The following is an 18,184-nucleotide window of genomic DNA, read 5'->3' on the forward strand; positions in this document are numbered from 1 at the left end:
GAAAATTCCTCTTATGAAACACATCAGTTACTAGATACAAAAGCAAAATGACAAATTGGAGACATGATCTTCCTTACCTTAACCTTTCGAATACAAGTCAAATTCTCACAGACAGCATCGCCTTATGTACAATGATGCATCACAATACTTGCATTGTAAGATATAAAGTTACAGCTGTAGTACTCGATTTCTTTCACTCTGAATATTGATAACCACAGAAAATATGATCAGGCGTGTTCACAGAATATGGTGGTCACTCGGCTACAACTACAAAATAAATATAATCAAGACACTGATGTCAGCATCCTCGTGTACCCACTCTCTCCTCATGATGCCTATGTAGGCATCATTGTATGGAAGAGGTTAAGCTGAATTGGTTTTCCATCAAATTTTCTCCATACTTTGACCAGGTCTCAAACATTTACAATAACAATAGCATACCACATAAACCACAGAAAACATCAATATATATACATATATTCAAGAAAGACTGCCAAACTCAATACTCCAACAACCCCAAATATAAAAAGAAAAAAGAAAAAAAAATGACAAAACTGCACACCACTTCAGCACAAGTCAAATTTTCGCACACAACAACATTGGCTGCCATATGTACTACTCACATTATAAAATATAAAAGTAGCTGATGTATTACTTGTTCTCATTTACTCTGAGTAATAATAAACAGAAAATGTGATCCAACCAGTTCACAGAATCTGGAGGGGTAACTCATGTACAAGTACAAAAAATATATAATCAAGATGCCAACCCCAGCATCCTCATGTACTCACTCCCTTATGAAGAAAAACTGTTGAAATTGGAGTTGCAGACTCTGGAACAGAGGAGAGAAAGAGGTGACTTGTTGACCATCTATAAAATTATGAAGGGCATGGAAGTCCTTGACAGAGAAGACTTACTAAATTGGGATAAAAGAAACACAAGAGGACATGGAAAGAAGCTTAAAAAGGACAATTATAGAAGGGACCTGAAAAAGAACAGCTTTTCCCACAGAGTGGTGGATGTATGGAACACATTGGATGAAAAAACAGTGTGTGCAAAAACAATACAAGAATTTAAAAGCAAACTGTATATGGAGAGATACAAAGACGGGATACCACTTGCTTAGCTCGTCTTTCCCATAAGATACAACTAGGTAAATATTCACACCTCATGACGCCTATGTAGGCACAGTACCAACTCAGAATGGGCCAGCACAGTACCAACACAGAATGGGCCAGCACAGTACCAACACAGAATGGGCCTGGTGACAGATGCAACCACCTCACAGAAGATGCTGTACATCTCATGTTACAATGTCCCACACTGACAGTCCCCAAACAACAACACAATATCTCTTCTAAGTGACTTATGGTCCTGCCCAGAGGCTCTTGCCAGTTTCTTGGAGGCCACAGGTCTTCTGCAAGAGACACCAGATTGAATGGTTGATCTATGGCAAGTCTTTCACATATTTTAACTACCATACAGCTCAGGAACACTGGTCTATGATTTAGTGGAAACTTCTTGTCACCCATTTCATGAATTGGCACATTATTAGTTTCCAGTCATTTTATACTTTTCCTCCTCCTTAGTAAACATGCAGAAAATGTATGTTGTCCTCTAGTTGTACCTAACAAGTATGGGCTTTGGACAACAGAAGGAAACTGTAATCTGTCTACAGTCAATTCATAGGAAACCCATTCAACTATGCTTCCACAGCGTGGTTCCCAGCATTTGCAAAACAAACATAGACACTTTACAAACCATACAAAATAAAGCACTATGAATGATAGGATGGACCAAAATTATCTATGTAGAAATCCTGCATTCAGAAACCAAAATCCCCACCATAGGATATTGTATGAGAATGATGGGAGCACAGCTCTTTGCTAGAGTCCTCAACCCTACTCATTCATTCAATTACATCAGACAAGCATAGCCAGATGAACATAAAAAGAAACTTGCCAGCAGAATATTACACAAACATATACTACAATCTATAACCTGTACCGCACAACACATTAACACAAAAACACATTCAAACACAGATCACAAAACAGGCTTTTCAAGACAAACCATCAAACACATTAACCCCCTCCATGCTCCTACATTAGCTATACAGAAAAATCTCTCAAGAGAAGGAAGAACCACAGTAGCAAATTTGTGCTCAGAACACCGTGTAATACAAAGACAGGACCAGCACAGAATAGACCTGGCCAAAGAATCTAACTGCTTTAGATACTACCATAACACAGGACACTAAACACTTCATGTTACACTGCTCCAAGGAAATTATTCCTAGATATCATCACAATATTTTTAACTTGAGTGATCTATGGGCCTGTCCAGTGGCCATTATTGGTTACCTGGGATCTGTGGGTCTGCTTGGACTTATAGAGTGACTAATTTGCTTATTCTAGTAAAATTCTTAAGATTTTTTTAGTTTTGTTTAAGAATTTAAATGAATCACATTACTTGATCTTTTCAGATGGCATTGAGGCCACTTCTGTTTGGTGCACTGGTTGTACTTGCAGTAGTTAATTGCGAAGAACCTGACTTCATTGATACCCATGTGGAAGACAATCCTGATACAGCACTTAAGTGTGATGCCTGCACCATCATTGCTGCACTGGTACAGTAGCTTGCATGTGCAGAATTTGTTGAAATAAAATTAGTAGAGTATATTAAAAGTCCTGGTTTTCAGAAATCTCAATGAACTGGTGCTAAAACATTGAATTTGCTGAAACATCAGTTGTTTTTCTAGCATATGATTTTTTAAGCTATAAGTCTTGAAAAGTCAATATGCAGTAGTGTATTTTTTCTGTGTGTAAGTGAAGTAGCTGAATGAATGATGTGAGTGGAGGCTGTAAGTGTAAACTGCTGGCTGTAGGATTTGGCAAGTGTGAGCTGCCGATTGTGGGTGTGTGGGGCCTGCTAAATGTGCACTCTTGCTGAACCATCTGCCCAGTTGGGTCTCCAAATTAAGAATAACTTCACTTTAGGCTGTGCATGGTAGCATGTATTTTTTCACCCATATGCAATAGTGTAATTACTGTATACAGTAAGCAACATATTATTATAATTTATTATTTTGTTCCTTTTTATTCTCACCAGCCCCAGCTAAAGTTCTATAGGGTATACTGTTGTATAATAACTCTCTTCAATCAGCATTATAAATTTAGCATGGCAATAAACTATACTCATTAGTCAAATCCAAAAATGCCTGGCTGTATCTTTCAGTAGTACATATATGTGTTTAGTGGAGACCAAACTCCCCCCAAAAATTAACTACAGCTGGGGAACAATAGATATACCTGGAGAAAAGACTGAGAAGACTAAATGGGTGCAGGGATAATGTTTGTGAGAAATGACAAAGGTGGAAGAAGCAAATCTGATTGAAGGCAAGGCTGAAGCAAAAGGAAAAGTGTTTGAATGGATTAGTGACAGAATACAGTAGGTCACCATTAACAGTGTGAAATCCAAATGGAGTAGTGTTAGTGGAGTTCCCAGGGCTCAGTTTTGTGCCCCTCAGTGTTCATTATGTGTATAAATGACCTGGATAATGGTATAAATAGTGATGTTAGTAAGTTTGCAGATCACACTAAAATAGGATGCTATATTCAGTCTGGGGAGGATGCTGGAATACTGCAGCAGGATTTAAATATATTGTTTGCATGGTTGGTCAAATGGCAAAAGGACTTCAATATCTGTAACACCAAATATATACTGATCCTTAAGAACATCCTAACCAAATTATGAAAACAAAACATTTTAATATATTCATATCAGTTTCAGTAATTTGTTTGCAAAACTCACTGCTACAAAGGTCTGAGGATGCCATGATATCCAGTAACAAAATCAGGAAAAAGTGTCGAATAGTATTTGATGTCTTCCACCTTTTGATTACAATTATTTGTTTAGGAATTGTTTGTTGAAGATCTCAGTTTAGGATGTTTTCATATTTTCAAAGGTTATGAGTTGTCTGGCAATGTGATGTTGATGTTTGTAAGGTATGTAACATCCATTACACTGGGGAACACTCATTTTGTTGCATTTAAAAAAAGACTTTTCTATAGTCAACTTGAGTGTGCTGATTTCAAATCTGAAGTCGGGTTTTGTCTGCAAGCTACAGATTTTATGCAATTTGACATTTTTATTTATTTTTTAAATTTTCGTTATTATAGGAAATTGCAATATCAGCCACAATTCTTTTGTTCACTTGAATCTTAAAACAGTATGAAAGCCATTTCTGTACATTTATTAAGGCAAAAGAAACAGAACATTAACAGAACATCTATCCCAAAGTTAGATTAGCATCCTTCAGAACATCACCACAGCTGATGGAAGCTTATCAATTTCTTTGTGTATTTTTTTCAGGCAGGAATTTGCGTTTGTAACTTTTGCGTTTGTACATTTCATCTGGGCAATTTCGTTTAATGCTCCAGCAGTAGTCAGCCATCATACTTTTGTCCCAGCGCCCTTGGTAGCGTTCTTCCATGATCTTTAGGTCTTGGTGGAATCGTTCTCCTTGTTCGTCACTCACAGCCCCCAGGTTGTCAGGGAACTGATCAAGGTGGCTGTTCAAAAAATGAAGCTTGATGCTCATGTTGCACCCGAGATCACGAAAAGCGAGGAGCATTCTGTTCACAAGTTCACTGTAGTTCTCCGCCTTATTGTTTCCAAGGAAGTTCTGAACGACTGCCACAAAGGATAACCATGCTGCCCTTTCTAAAGCGGTCATCTTAGCAACAAACTGATCATCACGAATTAGGGTTCGAATCTGTGGGCCATCAAACACGCCTGCTTTGATCTTCTCAAATGATAACCCTGGTAAAGCTGTGATGATGTGTTGGAAACATTCACCTTCGGTTTCCAGTGCCTTGACAAATTGTTTCATCAAACCTAATTTGATGTGAAGAGGAGGAAAGATGATCTTATCTCTGTTTACAATTGGGTCTTGTATGATATTTGGCATGCCTGCTTCAAGGGTGTCACGAATAGGCCAGTCCTTCTGGACCCAATGTCTGTCTCGTGCTCGGCTGTCCCACATACAGAGGAAACATGGAAACTTGGTGAAACCTTTCTGTTGTCCAAGAAGAAAGTTGACCATCTTTAAGTCTACACAAATTATCCAATTGTGCTCATGATACTTTAATAAGTCCATGACCATTCTCATATCATCATAGTCTTCCCGCAAATGCACTGAGTGACCGACAGGTACTGCTCCATAAACATTGCCATTATGTAAAAGAACACACTTTAGACTGCGTTTTGAACTGTCTAAAAAGAGTCTCCATTCAGCAGGACTATAGTAAGGTACACCCAGTTCTTTGAGAAGCCCTGGGATGTCATGGCAGTAAACAAACTGTCTGTCTTTTGAAAAGAAGGTCACAAAAAGCTGGTCACGCTTTCTGAAATATGATACTTTAACAGAGTGATCAACAAGATTTCTGCCTTGTAATCTTGATGCCAAAAGCTCTGCTGCTTTCTTTGAAAGACCTAAATCCCGCACTAAATCATTCAGTTCAGCCTGGGGAAGAGGCTTAGGGACGGGGAAAGGTTCAGTGTCTGAAGAACAGTCCTCCGATTGTGAACACTTTTCTGACAATTCACTGTCACAACTGTCTTGCTGGCTTGTATCATGTCCAATGTCTTTATCGTCCAATGAAGGCAAGCCTTTGAAAACTGGAACAGGTACTTCTTCAGAGTGCGGAACAGGCCGAATAGCTGAGGGAATGTTCGGATACGTAATCTTATGTCGGTTTTTCTTCCCAACACCCGTTGTGTTTACCATGCAGAAATAACAGTCAGTTACATGGTTGGTGGGTTCGCGCCAAATCATTGGAACTCCAAAAGGCAGACCTTTGCGTTTTCCTTTGGTCCAGTCTCGAAGCATTTCCTCACAATTGTGGCACACAACATGAGGAGCCCATTGCTTGTCTTGATCACCAAGATGAACTTCAAAATATGCCTTGTAGGCACGCTTGACGAACGAGGATATGTTACGTCTCTGACGATTGAGTGTGTAGCATCCACATATGTAGCAGAAGGCATCAGGCTTGTTTCTGCAATGATGTCTCATTCTGGAAGCCATGTTTGAACTGAAACAAAAGAAGAATGATCAAAATATTAGAAGCTATCTATATATATGGACGTTAAAATGCTTATACATGGTTTACGCAAGTTCACATATGTACAATTTCATTAACCTCAAATTGCATACAAACTAGAGCTTGTAGAGAAAAACTAATTTCAGATTTGAAATCAGCGCCTAAAACTCTTTCAAAATCTGTTAAAATATCCAATGCAACTCAAAGTTACTGAAAAAGTGTTCCCCTGTGTTATATGCACAGTATTAAGGGTGTTAGCAATAGTGGAGAGTGTGCCAGCATGTATTTCACAGTAATCAGAGACTGAGATAGTACAATCAACTAATTCTAACTTAAGAGCTCATGAAGATGTAGCAAACAATTGACACATACTAGTGAAGCTTTACAAGAATTTTTCAATGCTTCATAAAACATAAAAAAACATAATCTTACAATACTTAATGGTGTTATACATTGGCAAAGCTCCAGGTCTTCATGACAGACCAAGCCTCCAGATCACACAGGTTTCCATTCTCAGGCATGCACCATACATATATCAATATTATAAATCCAGTCTTGTCTGTAAATTTTTTTTGGATTAATATGCAATTCATACATGAGACTATACATATTCCTGATACTCATCAGAACTCAAAGTTTCCCCACTCGATTGTATACATGGTGTTTCTTCTCCCTCAAAAAGAGTTGATTTACAGTCCTCAGTGTCACAAGTATCATCATTATCAAGTTCTATCCTAGTCCTTTTTAAATCATCTACATGTCTAAATGACACTTCCCTAGTTTCTAAATGTGAGATGTTGTATTTATTTCCACCTGTAAAATCAATTATTCTATATGGACCTGGGTATCTTGGTGAAAGTTTATTACTAATTGTATGCATTTTAGTCATGACCAAATCTCCTATTTGTAATTCTATTTTATGTGCTATTTTGTGTTGTTGCTTATTCATCTTTTGGACTTTACTCAGTTGTATTATACGAGAAGGGAGCTATGCTTGTGGTGACCACTCTTTGTATCTTTCAGCATCAAGTTTTTTCTTAAAATCTTGGATAGTGTTTGCACACACTGTTTCCTTATCTAATTTATTCCAGGTATCCACCACTCTATGAAGGAAGCTTTTTTTTTTTTTTTTTTCAGATCTCTTCTATAGTTATCCTTTTGGAGTTTCTTTTCATGTCCTCTTGTTTTTCCATTGTCCCATTTTAATAAATCACTCCTATCAAGGATTTCCATTCCTTTCATGATTCTATAAATAATCAGTAGATCTTGTCTTTCTCTTCTTTGTTCCAGAGTTGGTAGTTCCAATTTGGACAATCTTTGTTCATATGTTAATTTGGAGACAGTTGGTGCTGTTTGTATTCTTTCTACATACATACATGGTATATGTATACAGACGCTCCTCAACTTACGTTTTAGTTACGTTCCGAACGGCCGAACGTAAGTTGTTACTGTACCATACATCCGTAAATTCTATTACTGTATCTTATAAAACACCCCTAAATCATTAATTATACACATAACATTGTAAAATAATAACATTAATTTCAAATAAATTAAATTCAAGCAACATAAATTGAGATGGTGGAGGAGGAGGGGGAGGAGGAGGAGTCAAGGCACGTTCAGTCTGTCGTTTGTGCCATGTAAACAATGGACGCAGCATCATGCATAAGTATCGTTTGAACTACGGAGAGCGCGCTAAACTAAAAAATTCACTCAATTTTTTTTTTTTTTTTTTTTTTTTTTTTTTTTACAATTTTTTTTACAGTCAATTCAAACGTAAAATCGAAAAAACGTAAAACGAATGAACGTTAGTAGAGGAGCGTCTGTATACATATATGTACATACATACATGGTATATGTATGTATTCTTTCTACATACATACATATACCAAGGCTTTTTCCCCCTTACAAGGGAGGTGGCCAAAAAGGAAAAGGCATAAAATCATTCCCAACCATTCCATCCCTGAATACACTCCACACCCCTCCACCCTCCCTCTTATCTTAGCACCTCCTGGATGACGGGTCATCCCTGCACCTTGTCCACTGCCCTGGGTCAGAAGCAGTGTCGCAAGACACAGCACATCCACAGCAAGGCCGCTTCATTAAATCGGCGACCCCCCCTCTCCGTCCCCCCATGCATAAAAGGAGAAGATGGGGAGAAATCCCTTTGGGCTGCATCAAATTTTGCTCACACATACTACCTCACCCCCCATCCCCCCGCCCATTCCACCTCATGCATTACATCATCCATATACAACCATTCTCCATTCACCCCTGTCTTCTGTCCTCTCCCGTCCTTCCTCAACAGATATTCCCCTCTTCCCCATAGTGTTGGTGCGTTCTCCAGTTTTGTGTATAATTTTTCATGTGTTCCATAACTCTTTGGCTTGAAATGTATGTATCCTATTTGAGATGTAATCAACTATATTATACACTGGCTTTGGTTATGGAATCAAGATTTCATATGGGAGAATTTTGTCTTCCCCGTAGATAATATAGTGTGGAGTTTCACCTGTAGCTGTATTAATTTGGTTGTTAAGTGCACATTTAACACAAGGAATCCAATTATCCCAAGTTATACTATGTGGACTTATCAAACCTCTAAGACAATTGAGAATTTTCTTATTTAACCTTTGTACAACTCCATTGCTTTGAGGATGATTCACTTGAATATTAACATTATCTTAGAGAATCTACATGATTCTTCCAAGATTTTGTTGTTAAATTTAGTACCATTGTCTAAAACTAAGATCTTAGAAGGGAAATTACAGATTATTTGATTATAAATTACTGAAGCAGTTGTTTCAGCTCTCTTATTTGGTATGGGTTGTAAAATTCAAAATCTTGAAAGATAATCAATGGCAACAAATATATCCATTTTCAGATTTTCAGACATAGGTAACTCCAGTGTATGCAAGTGAACTCCTTCCCAAGGTTTCTGCAGAATGGGGTATGATAGCATAGGAGCATGTTTAAGTGTATTTCCTTTTACCTCAGCACATTTCAAGCTATTTTCTATATGTGCATAAATGTCTTCATACCTGGCTAAAAGTATTTAAGTTGTACATACATACATATACCAAGGCTTTTTCCCCCTTCCAAGGGAGGTAGCCAAAAAGGGAAAGGCATAAAAACACTCCCACCCATTTCATCCCTAAATACACTCCACACCCCTCCCACCCTTCCTCTCATCTGAGCACCTCCTGGATGACGGGTCATCCCTGCACCCTGCCCACCGCCCTGGGTCAGAAGCAGTGTCGCAAGACACAGTACATCCACAGCAAGGCCACTTCATTTAATCGGCGACCCCCCCTCTCCGTCCCCCTTTGCATATAAGGCGAGGACGGGGAGAAATCCCTTCGGGCTGCGTCAAAATTTACTCGCACATACTACCCCATCCCCCCGCCCACTCCTCCTCATGCAGTCACAACATCATCCACATACAACCATTCTCCACTCACCTCTGTCTTCCGTCCTCTCCCTTCCTTCCTCAACAGACATTCCCCTCTTCCCCAAAGCCCCCTTCACCCCATCCATCCACCTCATCCTAGGACGTCCCCTCATGTTCACTCCCTCCACATCTGCCTTCCATACCTCTTTTACTAGTCTTTCTTCACTCATTCTTTCCATGTGTCCAAACCATCCTAATATTCTTTCATCAACCCTATCTCCCAAATCCTTTTTCACCCCTGTTCTCCTCCTCACCTCCTCATTTCTCACTCTATCCAGCCTAGTAACCCCCACCATACTTCTCAGACACCTCATCTCAAACACATTCAAACTCCTTCTCTCTTCTTCTCTTATGTTCCACGTTTCTGCCCCATACAGTGCTGTTGGCACAATCACTCCTTCATACAGTCTCCTCTTCGCATCCATTCCCAAATGTCTATTTCTCATTACACTCTTTAAACCACCAAGGCATTTACTCGCTTCTCTCAATCTACATTCTACCTCCACCTTCACTCCACCTTTTCCTGCTACACTTGCACCCAAGTATCTAAAACTATCCACTTCCTCCAGTCGCTCTCCCTTAATGTTCACTTCCAGTCTACTGCCACTTTCACCCCTTGTACATCTCATCACCTTACTTTTACCCACATTTATCTTTAGCTTTCTTCTATCACATACTCTCCCAAACTCTGCCACCAGCTTCCTCAATCCCTCCTCTGACCCTGCCACAAGCGCAGTGTCGTCCACAAACAACAGCTGGCTCACCTCCCACTTTTCTCCATTTTCTTTAACCATCTCCAATCCCTGACTCACTACCCTAGCATTCACCTCTCGCACCACCCCATCCATGTATAAGTTGAACAGCCAGGGCGACATAACGCATCCTTGACGAAGTCCCACCTTTACTTCAAACCACTCACTCTCTCCATTTCTAATCCTAACACATGCTCTACTACTCACATAAAAACTCTTGACAGCTCCCAAAAGCTTTCCTCCTATCCCATAAATCTGCATAACCTCCCACAGTGCCTTTCTGTCTACCCTATCATAAGCCTTTTCCAGATCCATAAAAGCCCAAAAAACATCCTTCCCCTTTCCTATAGCTTTCTCACATATCTGTCTTACCACAAAGATCTGATCTACACAATCTCTACCCGTCCTAAATCCACACTGTTCCTCACCAATTACTCCTTCTGTTCCTCTCCTAATCCTCTCAATTAAGATTCTCCCATAAGCCTTCCCTACTACACTCAACAGGCTAATCCCTCTGAAACTACTACATTCACACTTGTCCCCTTTTCCCTTGTAAAGAGGAACTATACAGGCACTACTCCAGTCCTCCGGTACTCTACCCTCTCTCCAGCAAACATTAAATAACCTCACCAACCAGTCCACCATCACTGAACCTCCCTTTTTCAGACATTCTGCATGACATCCATCCAGACCAGGTGCCTTACCTGCTTTCATCATCTTTACAACTACCTTCACCTCATCCTTCCTTATTTCTCCTCCATTCTCCTCACTCATCACTCTCATTTTCTTCGTATTTCCCACTGCAGCTATCTTTCCTTCCCTATCCTCCTTCACATTCAGCAACTCCCTAAAATATTCTGCCCATCTTCCCCTCACTGCCATTTCTTCCATTATCAACTCTCCATCTGCACTATTTACCTTTTCTTCCCTACTTGATTCGCCTCCTCTTCCTCTCTTAATTTCTTTCCAAAACATCTTTTTATTACTTTCAAAATTTTCTGTCATACTCCTACCCCATTTCACATCTGCTCTCCTCTTTGCCTCCTTTACCTTTTGCTTTATTTCTCTTTTCTTTTCTTTGTACGTCTCATATGACTCCCCTGTCCTCTTTTGTAACCAATCTGTGAATGCTCGCTTCTTCTCTTCTACAACCTTCTTTGTTTCCTCATCCCACCATTCACTACCCTTTCTTCTATTTCCCCCTGTCCTTCTTGTTCCACACACCATCCTTGCACACTTTAAGACTCCCTCCTTGAACCATCCCCATTCCTCCTCCACACCCATCTCTGCTCTATCCTTTACTCCCTCCCACTCCTCCTTCAGCTTCTTTTCGTACTCCTTCTCCTTTTCCTTTTCATTCAAGGAGTTCACTCTAAGAACCTCCCTACCTTTTGTCCCTTTCCCCCTTCTCCATCTATCCTCCACTCTCAGCTTACCTTCCACCAAAAAATGATCTGATATTCCCCCACCCTCTCCCCTTAGCACATGTACATCCTTAACTCTTCCTATCATAATCCTATTTACCACTACATAATCCATTAGCGCTCTATCTACCACCCTTCCCTCCACCACCCTCTCCCATGTGTACTTATGCTTGACTTTCTTCCGAAACACTGTATTTGCTATCATCAACTCTCTTTCTAGACACATTTCCACCATCAACTCTCCACTACGATTCTTTCCTGGAACTCCACACTTCCCAACCACTCCATCGATTGGACCATTTCCCACTCTAGCATTAAGGTCTCCCAGTACTATTACATTGACATTTCTTCCTAAACCCTCTATGCACTCATTTAAATCTATCCAAAAGGCCTCCCTTTCTTCCATGCTCTTCTCACTGCCCGGCCCATATGCACTTACAAAGACCCACATCTCCTTTCCCAGTTTCACCTTCATCCACATTATCCTTGAGGAAACCTCCTTCCACTCCACTACCCCTTTACCTATCTCCTCACTTACTAGAATAGCCACCCATTCCCTCCCTCGCCCTCTCTTCACTCCTGATAACCTCCCACTTACACTCCCAAACATACACTCACCCTTCCCTTTCAACTTAGTTTCACTCAAAGCCAACACATCCAACTTTCTTCTCACAAACATACTACCTATCTCTTCCCTTTTACTCTCATCTGTACCACATCCACGCACATTAAAAGACCCAAACCTTAGGGTGCTGGCCCGAGGCCCTCCAGCACCCCTTATGCCTTTCCTTTTCGTTTTAGGAAATTGCCCCTTGGGGCTACAAGGAGAAGGATGCCTAGTCCCTCTCCCCGTCCCTTTCTTCTCGCCTCTTTCCTGGGTGAGAATTTCATGTAATTTCAATACCTCTTGTACAAGAGTTTGTGGAATTACCACCTGGTTCACTGGGCCCCTAGAAATATCTTTCCCACCTACAAATGTTTTTTATACAAAAGTCCATGGTTCAAATGAAATTCCTCTATCCTATACCCCTTTGGTAGTTTGGGAGAAATACCTCATGGGTTCATCAAATTCTGGACTACTTTTTCCTTAGTCTTTTCTTTGTTCTCTTATTATAATTTCCTCATTTAATGTTACTAATTCATTAACACTGCAGATGAAATTGATCAACCCTGACATTGGTGGGCTAATATTCCTTGATAGTGCATCTGTTGCAACATTCTACCTGGAATATATTTAAATTTAACCTCATAACACTGAAGTGTAGTAAACCACCTGGCTAATCTGCCCCAAAGATTCTTACATTTGAATAAGTTCTGGATAGCTGTATGATGAGTCCACACTCTGATTGGATATCCCAGTATCATATTTCTAAAACTCTCTAGTGAATATATCACTGCTAATGTTTTTGTTTTTGTAATGGAGTAGTTTCTGCATTACTACTGAGTCTTGATGTGAAAGCTATTGGATTCAATTTTCCATCTCTCTCTTGCATCAGTACGCCTCCTAACCCTACATCAGATGCATCAGTTCAAAGAATGAACTCTTTATCATAATCAGGAAATATGAGAACTGGAGAAATAGTAAGTTTATCTTTCAACTTGTCAAAAGCTTGTTGTGCAGGCTCCCAAATAAACATCCCATTTAAACTCATCATAGTTTACCTTCTCAAGAAGCCTTTTTACATTGTCATATTCTTCCTTCATATGTACCAAGTATGTTATAAGCAGGGATGGATACTGATTCCCATTATGTAGTAAAACAGCTTTGAGACTTTTTGTAGAACCATCTATGATCATCTTATCCTTAGTTGCCCCCACATGTTCACTCCTTCCACCTCTGCCTTCTACACCTCTTTTACTAATCTTCCTTCACTCATTCTTTCCATGTGTCCAAACCATCCCAATACTCTTTCATCAACCCTATATCCCAACTCCATTTCCACCCCACTCTGCTCCTTACCTTGTTTCTCACTCTATCCAGCCTAGTAACCTCTACCATACTTCTCAAACTTCATCTTAAACACATTTAAACTCTTATGTTCCATGTTTCTGCCCCATACAGTGGTGTTGGCACAATCACTCCTTCACACAATCTCCTCTTAGCATCCATTTCCAAATTTCTATTTCTCATTACACTTTTTAATCCCCCAAGGCATTTACTTGCTTCTCTCACTCTACATTCTACCTCCACCTCTACTCCTCCCTTCCCCACCACATTTCTTCACTCATTCTTTTTATGTGCGCAAACCATCCCAATACTCTCTCATCATCCCTATCTGCCTACTCCTTTTCCTCCCCTGCTCTCCTCCTTACCTCATTTCTCACACTATCCAACTTGTAACCCTTACAATACTTCTTAGAAACTTCATCTCAAACACATTTAAACTTCTCTTTTCTGCCTCTTTTGAATTCCAAGTCTCTGCCCCATACAGTGTTGTTGGCACAATCACCCCAGTAAAGAGTAAATCAGTCATGGATTGCTTATATGCATGACAAAACCTTAGTAAAACAAAAATGTAAATTTCTACTGTTGTATATTTCCAAGTATGGGAGATTTTGCAGTATGTGATTAAAACAAACAGAACTGTTGATAAAAGTAATCAGTTACTAATCTCATGTGAAGGAAATAGAGTATGTGCATCAGCTTTACAGTTTTCATAAGAGAACATAGTGTTACCAATATTGTTACCACTTGTTGTATGTATATTATTTTCCAGTTTTCAGATGCTTTAGGACAAGGACACAGCATCTTGTCCAGAGTCAAGAAATTATCGGAACCAGAGGTGATTGAGGCTTTGGAAGGCGTGTGTGATGACTCTTGGGAAGGGTAAGATGATTTTAATGCTTGTCTTCCATAATTTTGCATTATAGTGTAAACATTGCTGTTTCATTTTTTTTTTTTTTTTCTAGATGTCATAGATCTTGAAATTGTGTTCACCTTGCAAACTTGATTTATAATATATCTGATTTTCAATGTATATCCTTAATGGTCATTTCAGCTATGGGATCAAAATTGTAGATGGCGTGGAAAGACTCTCAGGACCAGGATCAGAGGTGGAGACTTCTGAAGGGGAAGTGGAGTATGATTCACTTTGGGACCACAGGTAAGTATTTATTTATTGTGTTTATTTGTGCAAACCATCCCAATACCCTTTCATCAGCCCTATCTGTCATCTCCTTTTCTACTCCCATTCTCCTCCTCATCTCATTTATCACTCTATCCAACCAAGTAACCCCAACCATACTTCTCAGACATTTAATCTCAAACGCATTCAAACTTTTCCTCTCTGCTTCTCTTAAATTCCAATTCTATGCCCCATACAAAGCCATCTGCACAATCACCCCTTCATACAATCTCCTCTGCATCCATTCCTAAATGCCTATTTCTCATGACACTTTTTAAGCCTCGTAAGCATTTACATGCTTCTCTCATTCTACAATCTACCTCTATTTACACTCCCTTTCCTGCCACATACAACCCCAAATACCTAAAGCTATCCATTTCTAGCCTCTCCTTTAAGACTTACTTTAAGACTTAGTGAAGGAAGATTAGTAAAAGAGGTGTGGAGGGAGTGAATTTGAAGGGACAAGCAAGGATAAAATGGGGTGAAGGGGGCATCGAGAAAGAGGCGAATGTCTGTTAAGCAAGGTAGAAGGCAGGAGATAGGGATGAGTGGGCATCGGCTGTGTATAGATGATACAGGGATGACCTGTGATCCATGAGACGCTAAGGTGAGAGGGAGGAGGGGGGTGGAATGGGTGGAATTGAGTATGTGCCATTAACATGGCTACCTCTCTTATAAGGGGGAAAATGTTCTTGGTATGTAGATAGTGTTTATGTACAGGTGTATGAACAACAATGCATAAGATTATGGAAATTGGAAATACAGACCATATAAGCACAAGAAAATTTATATCACAAACATGTACATTGTCTCAGCATGAACATCCCAAGTATATACCCTACTACTATAACCCCTGAACACCCAAAGATGCATTTTGGTAGGTGACCTAAATGCTCATTCCCTTACGTGGTTGGACATACTTTAGAACTTAGTGGTAACAGTCCTAGACCACCTGTAATGCTGTGAACATCTTTAATTTTAGAAAAACAAGTCATCTAACAAAACTTCTTCAACATGATAATCAAGGTAAATCTCTTAGACTGCATTATATAGGCCATCACTACACCCACAAATCAAGTATTTACCTAGTTGTATCTTACGTGAAAGGGGAGCTAAGCTTGTGGTGTCCTGTCTTTGTATCTCCATATATAGTTTGCTCTAAAATTCTTGTATTATTTTTGCACACACTGTTTTTTCATCCAGTGTGTTCCATACATCCACCACTCTGTGGGGAAAGCTGTTCTTTTTCAGGTCCCCTCTATAATTGTCCTTTTTAAACTTCTTTCCATGTCCTCTTGTGTTTCTTTTATCCCAATTTAGTAAGTCTTCTTTGTTAAGGACTTCCATGCCCTTCATAATTCTATAGATGGTCAACAAGTCACCTCATTCTCTCCTCTGTTCCAGAGTCAGCAACACCAATTTTAACAGTCTTTCTCCATATGATAGTTTTGATGGTTCTAGGGCCATCCTCGTAGCTGCTGTCTGGATTCTCTCAATCTTCTTTATATTCTTTTTTGTATGGGGTGACTGCAGTGTCACTGTGTACTCCAATTTAGGCCTTATCATTGTGTCTAGTGTGATAGAAGAAAGCTGAAGATAAATGTGGGTAAAAGTAAGGTGATGAGATGTACAAGGGGTGAAAGTGGCAGTAGACTGGAAGTGAGCATTAAGGGAGAGCGACTGGAGGAAGTGGATAGTTTTAGATACTTGGGTGCAAATGTGGCAGGGAAAGGTGGAGTGAAAGTGGAGGTAGAATGTAGATTGAGAGAAGCGAGTAAATGCCTTGGTGGAGTTAAAAGTGTAATGAGGAATAGACATTTGAGAATGGATGCTAAGAGGAGACTGTATGAAGGAGTGATTGTGCCAACAGCACTGTATGGGGCAGAAACATGGAACATAAGAGAGGAAGAGAGAAGGAGTTTGAATGTGTTTGAGATGAGGTGTCTGAGAAGTATGATGGGGGTTACTAGGCTAGATAGAGTGAGAAATGAGGAGGTGAGGAGGAGAACAGGGGTGGAAAGGGAATTGGGAGATAGGGTTGATGAAAGAGTATTAGGATAGTTTGGACACATGGAAAGAATGAGTGAAGAAAGACTAGTAAAAGAGGTATGGAAGGCAGATGTGGAGGGAGTGAACATGAAGGGACGTCCTAGGATGAGGTGGATGGATGGGTGAAGGGGGCTTTGGGGAAGAGGGGAATGTCTGTTGAGGAAGGACGGGAGAGGATAGAAGACGGGTGAATGGAGAATGGTTGTATACTCGTATGGATGATGTTGTGATTGCATGAGGTGGAATGGGCGGGGGTATAGGGGATGAGTATGTGTGATCAAAATTTGATGCAGCCCAAAGGGATTTCTCCCCGTCTTCTCCTTTTATGCAAGGGGGGACAGAGAGGGGGGGGTCGCCAATTTAATGAAGCGGCCTTGCTGTGGATGTGCTGTGTCTTGCGACACTGCTTCTGACCCAGGGCATTTGATAAGGTGCAGGGATGACCCGTCATCCAGGAGGTGCTAAGATAAGAGGGAGGGTGGAGGGATGTGGAATGTATTCAGGGATGGAATGGGTGGGAATGATTTTATGCCTTTTCCTTTTTGGCTACCTCCCTTGTAAGGGGAAAAAAGCCTTGGTATATGTATGTATGTATACATCCAAGTAGGTAAAAGACATTTTTATTACTCTTAGTAAGTTGTAGGTTTTGCCAACAATCTTGTTCATATGTTTGTGAGGGGACATCTTTTGTGATGATCACTCCCAGGTCTTTTTCGGATCCCTCTTTCTTAACTTCCTTTTCACCAATTCTATATCTTCCAGATATCTTATTTTTTACTTTTTCTAAACGCCATTATGCTACATTTTTAGTGTACTTCCCACAGTGCCTTCCTGTCTACTCTGTCATATGCCTTTTCCAAATCCATAAAAGCCCAAAAAACATCCTTACCGTTTCCTAAAGCTTTCTCACATATCTGCCTTACAACAAAAATCTGATCCACGCAACTCCTAGGTTTCCTAAACCCACACTGTTCCTTACCAATTACTCTCTCTATTCCTCCCCTAATCCTTTCAATCAAAACCCTATAAGTCTTCCCAACTACACATAACAAACTGACCCTCTGAAATGACAATGCTCACACTTGTCCCCTTTTCTTTTGTGAAGTGGAACTATACAGGCACTCCTCCAGTCCTTTAGCACTCTATCCTCTTTTAGACAAACATTAAACAACCTCACCAGCCAGTCCACCATCACCGCACCTCCCTTTTTCAGACACTCCACATGACACCCATCCCACCCGGTGCCTTACCTGCTCTCATCATTTTAATAATTGCT

The 18,184-nt window shown here is 40.1% G+C and overlaps 1 protein-coding gene across 7 annotated transcripts in view; it reads left to right on the forward strand.

Moving 5' to 3' along the window:
- LOC143038142 (marginal zone B- and B1-cell-specific protein-like) overlaps positions 1-18,184 on the forward strand; it is a 55,944-nt gene that overhangs the window by 27,425 nt on the left and 10,335 nt on the right. For all 7 annotated transcript variants that reach the window (XM_076207157.1, XM_076207158.1, XM_076207155.1 and 4 more), the window contains exons 2-4: positions 2,486-2,629; positions 14,452-14,561; positions 14,734-14,838. In XM_076207157.1, coding sequence (XP_076063272.1) covers positions 2,486-2,629; positions 14,452-14,561; positions 14,734-14,838 — 359 coding nt within the window. The remainder of the gene's footprint in view (positions 1-2,485; positions 2,630-14,451; positions 14,562-14,733; positions 14,839-18,184) is intronic.

Source organism: Oratosquilla oratoria, chromosome 23, assembly GCF_046742065.1.
Source record: "Oratosquilla oratoria isolate Oo_2021 chromosome 23, ASM4674206v1, whole genome shotgun sequence".
NCBI classification, from domain to species: Eukaryota; Metazoa; Arthropoda; class Malacostraca; order Stomatopoda; family Squillidae; genus Oratosquilla; species Oratosquilla oratoria.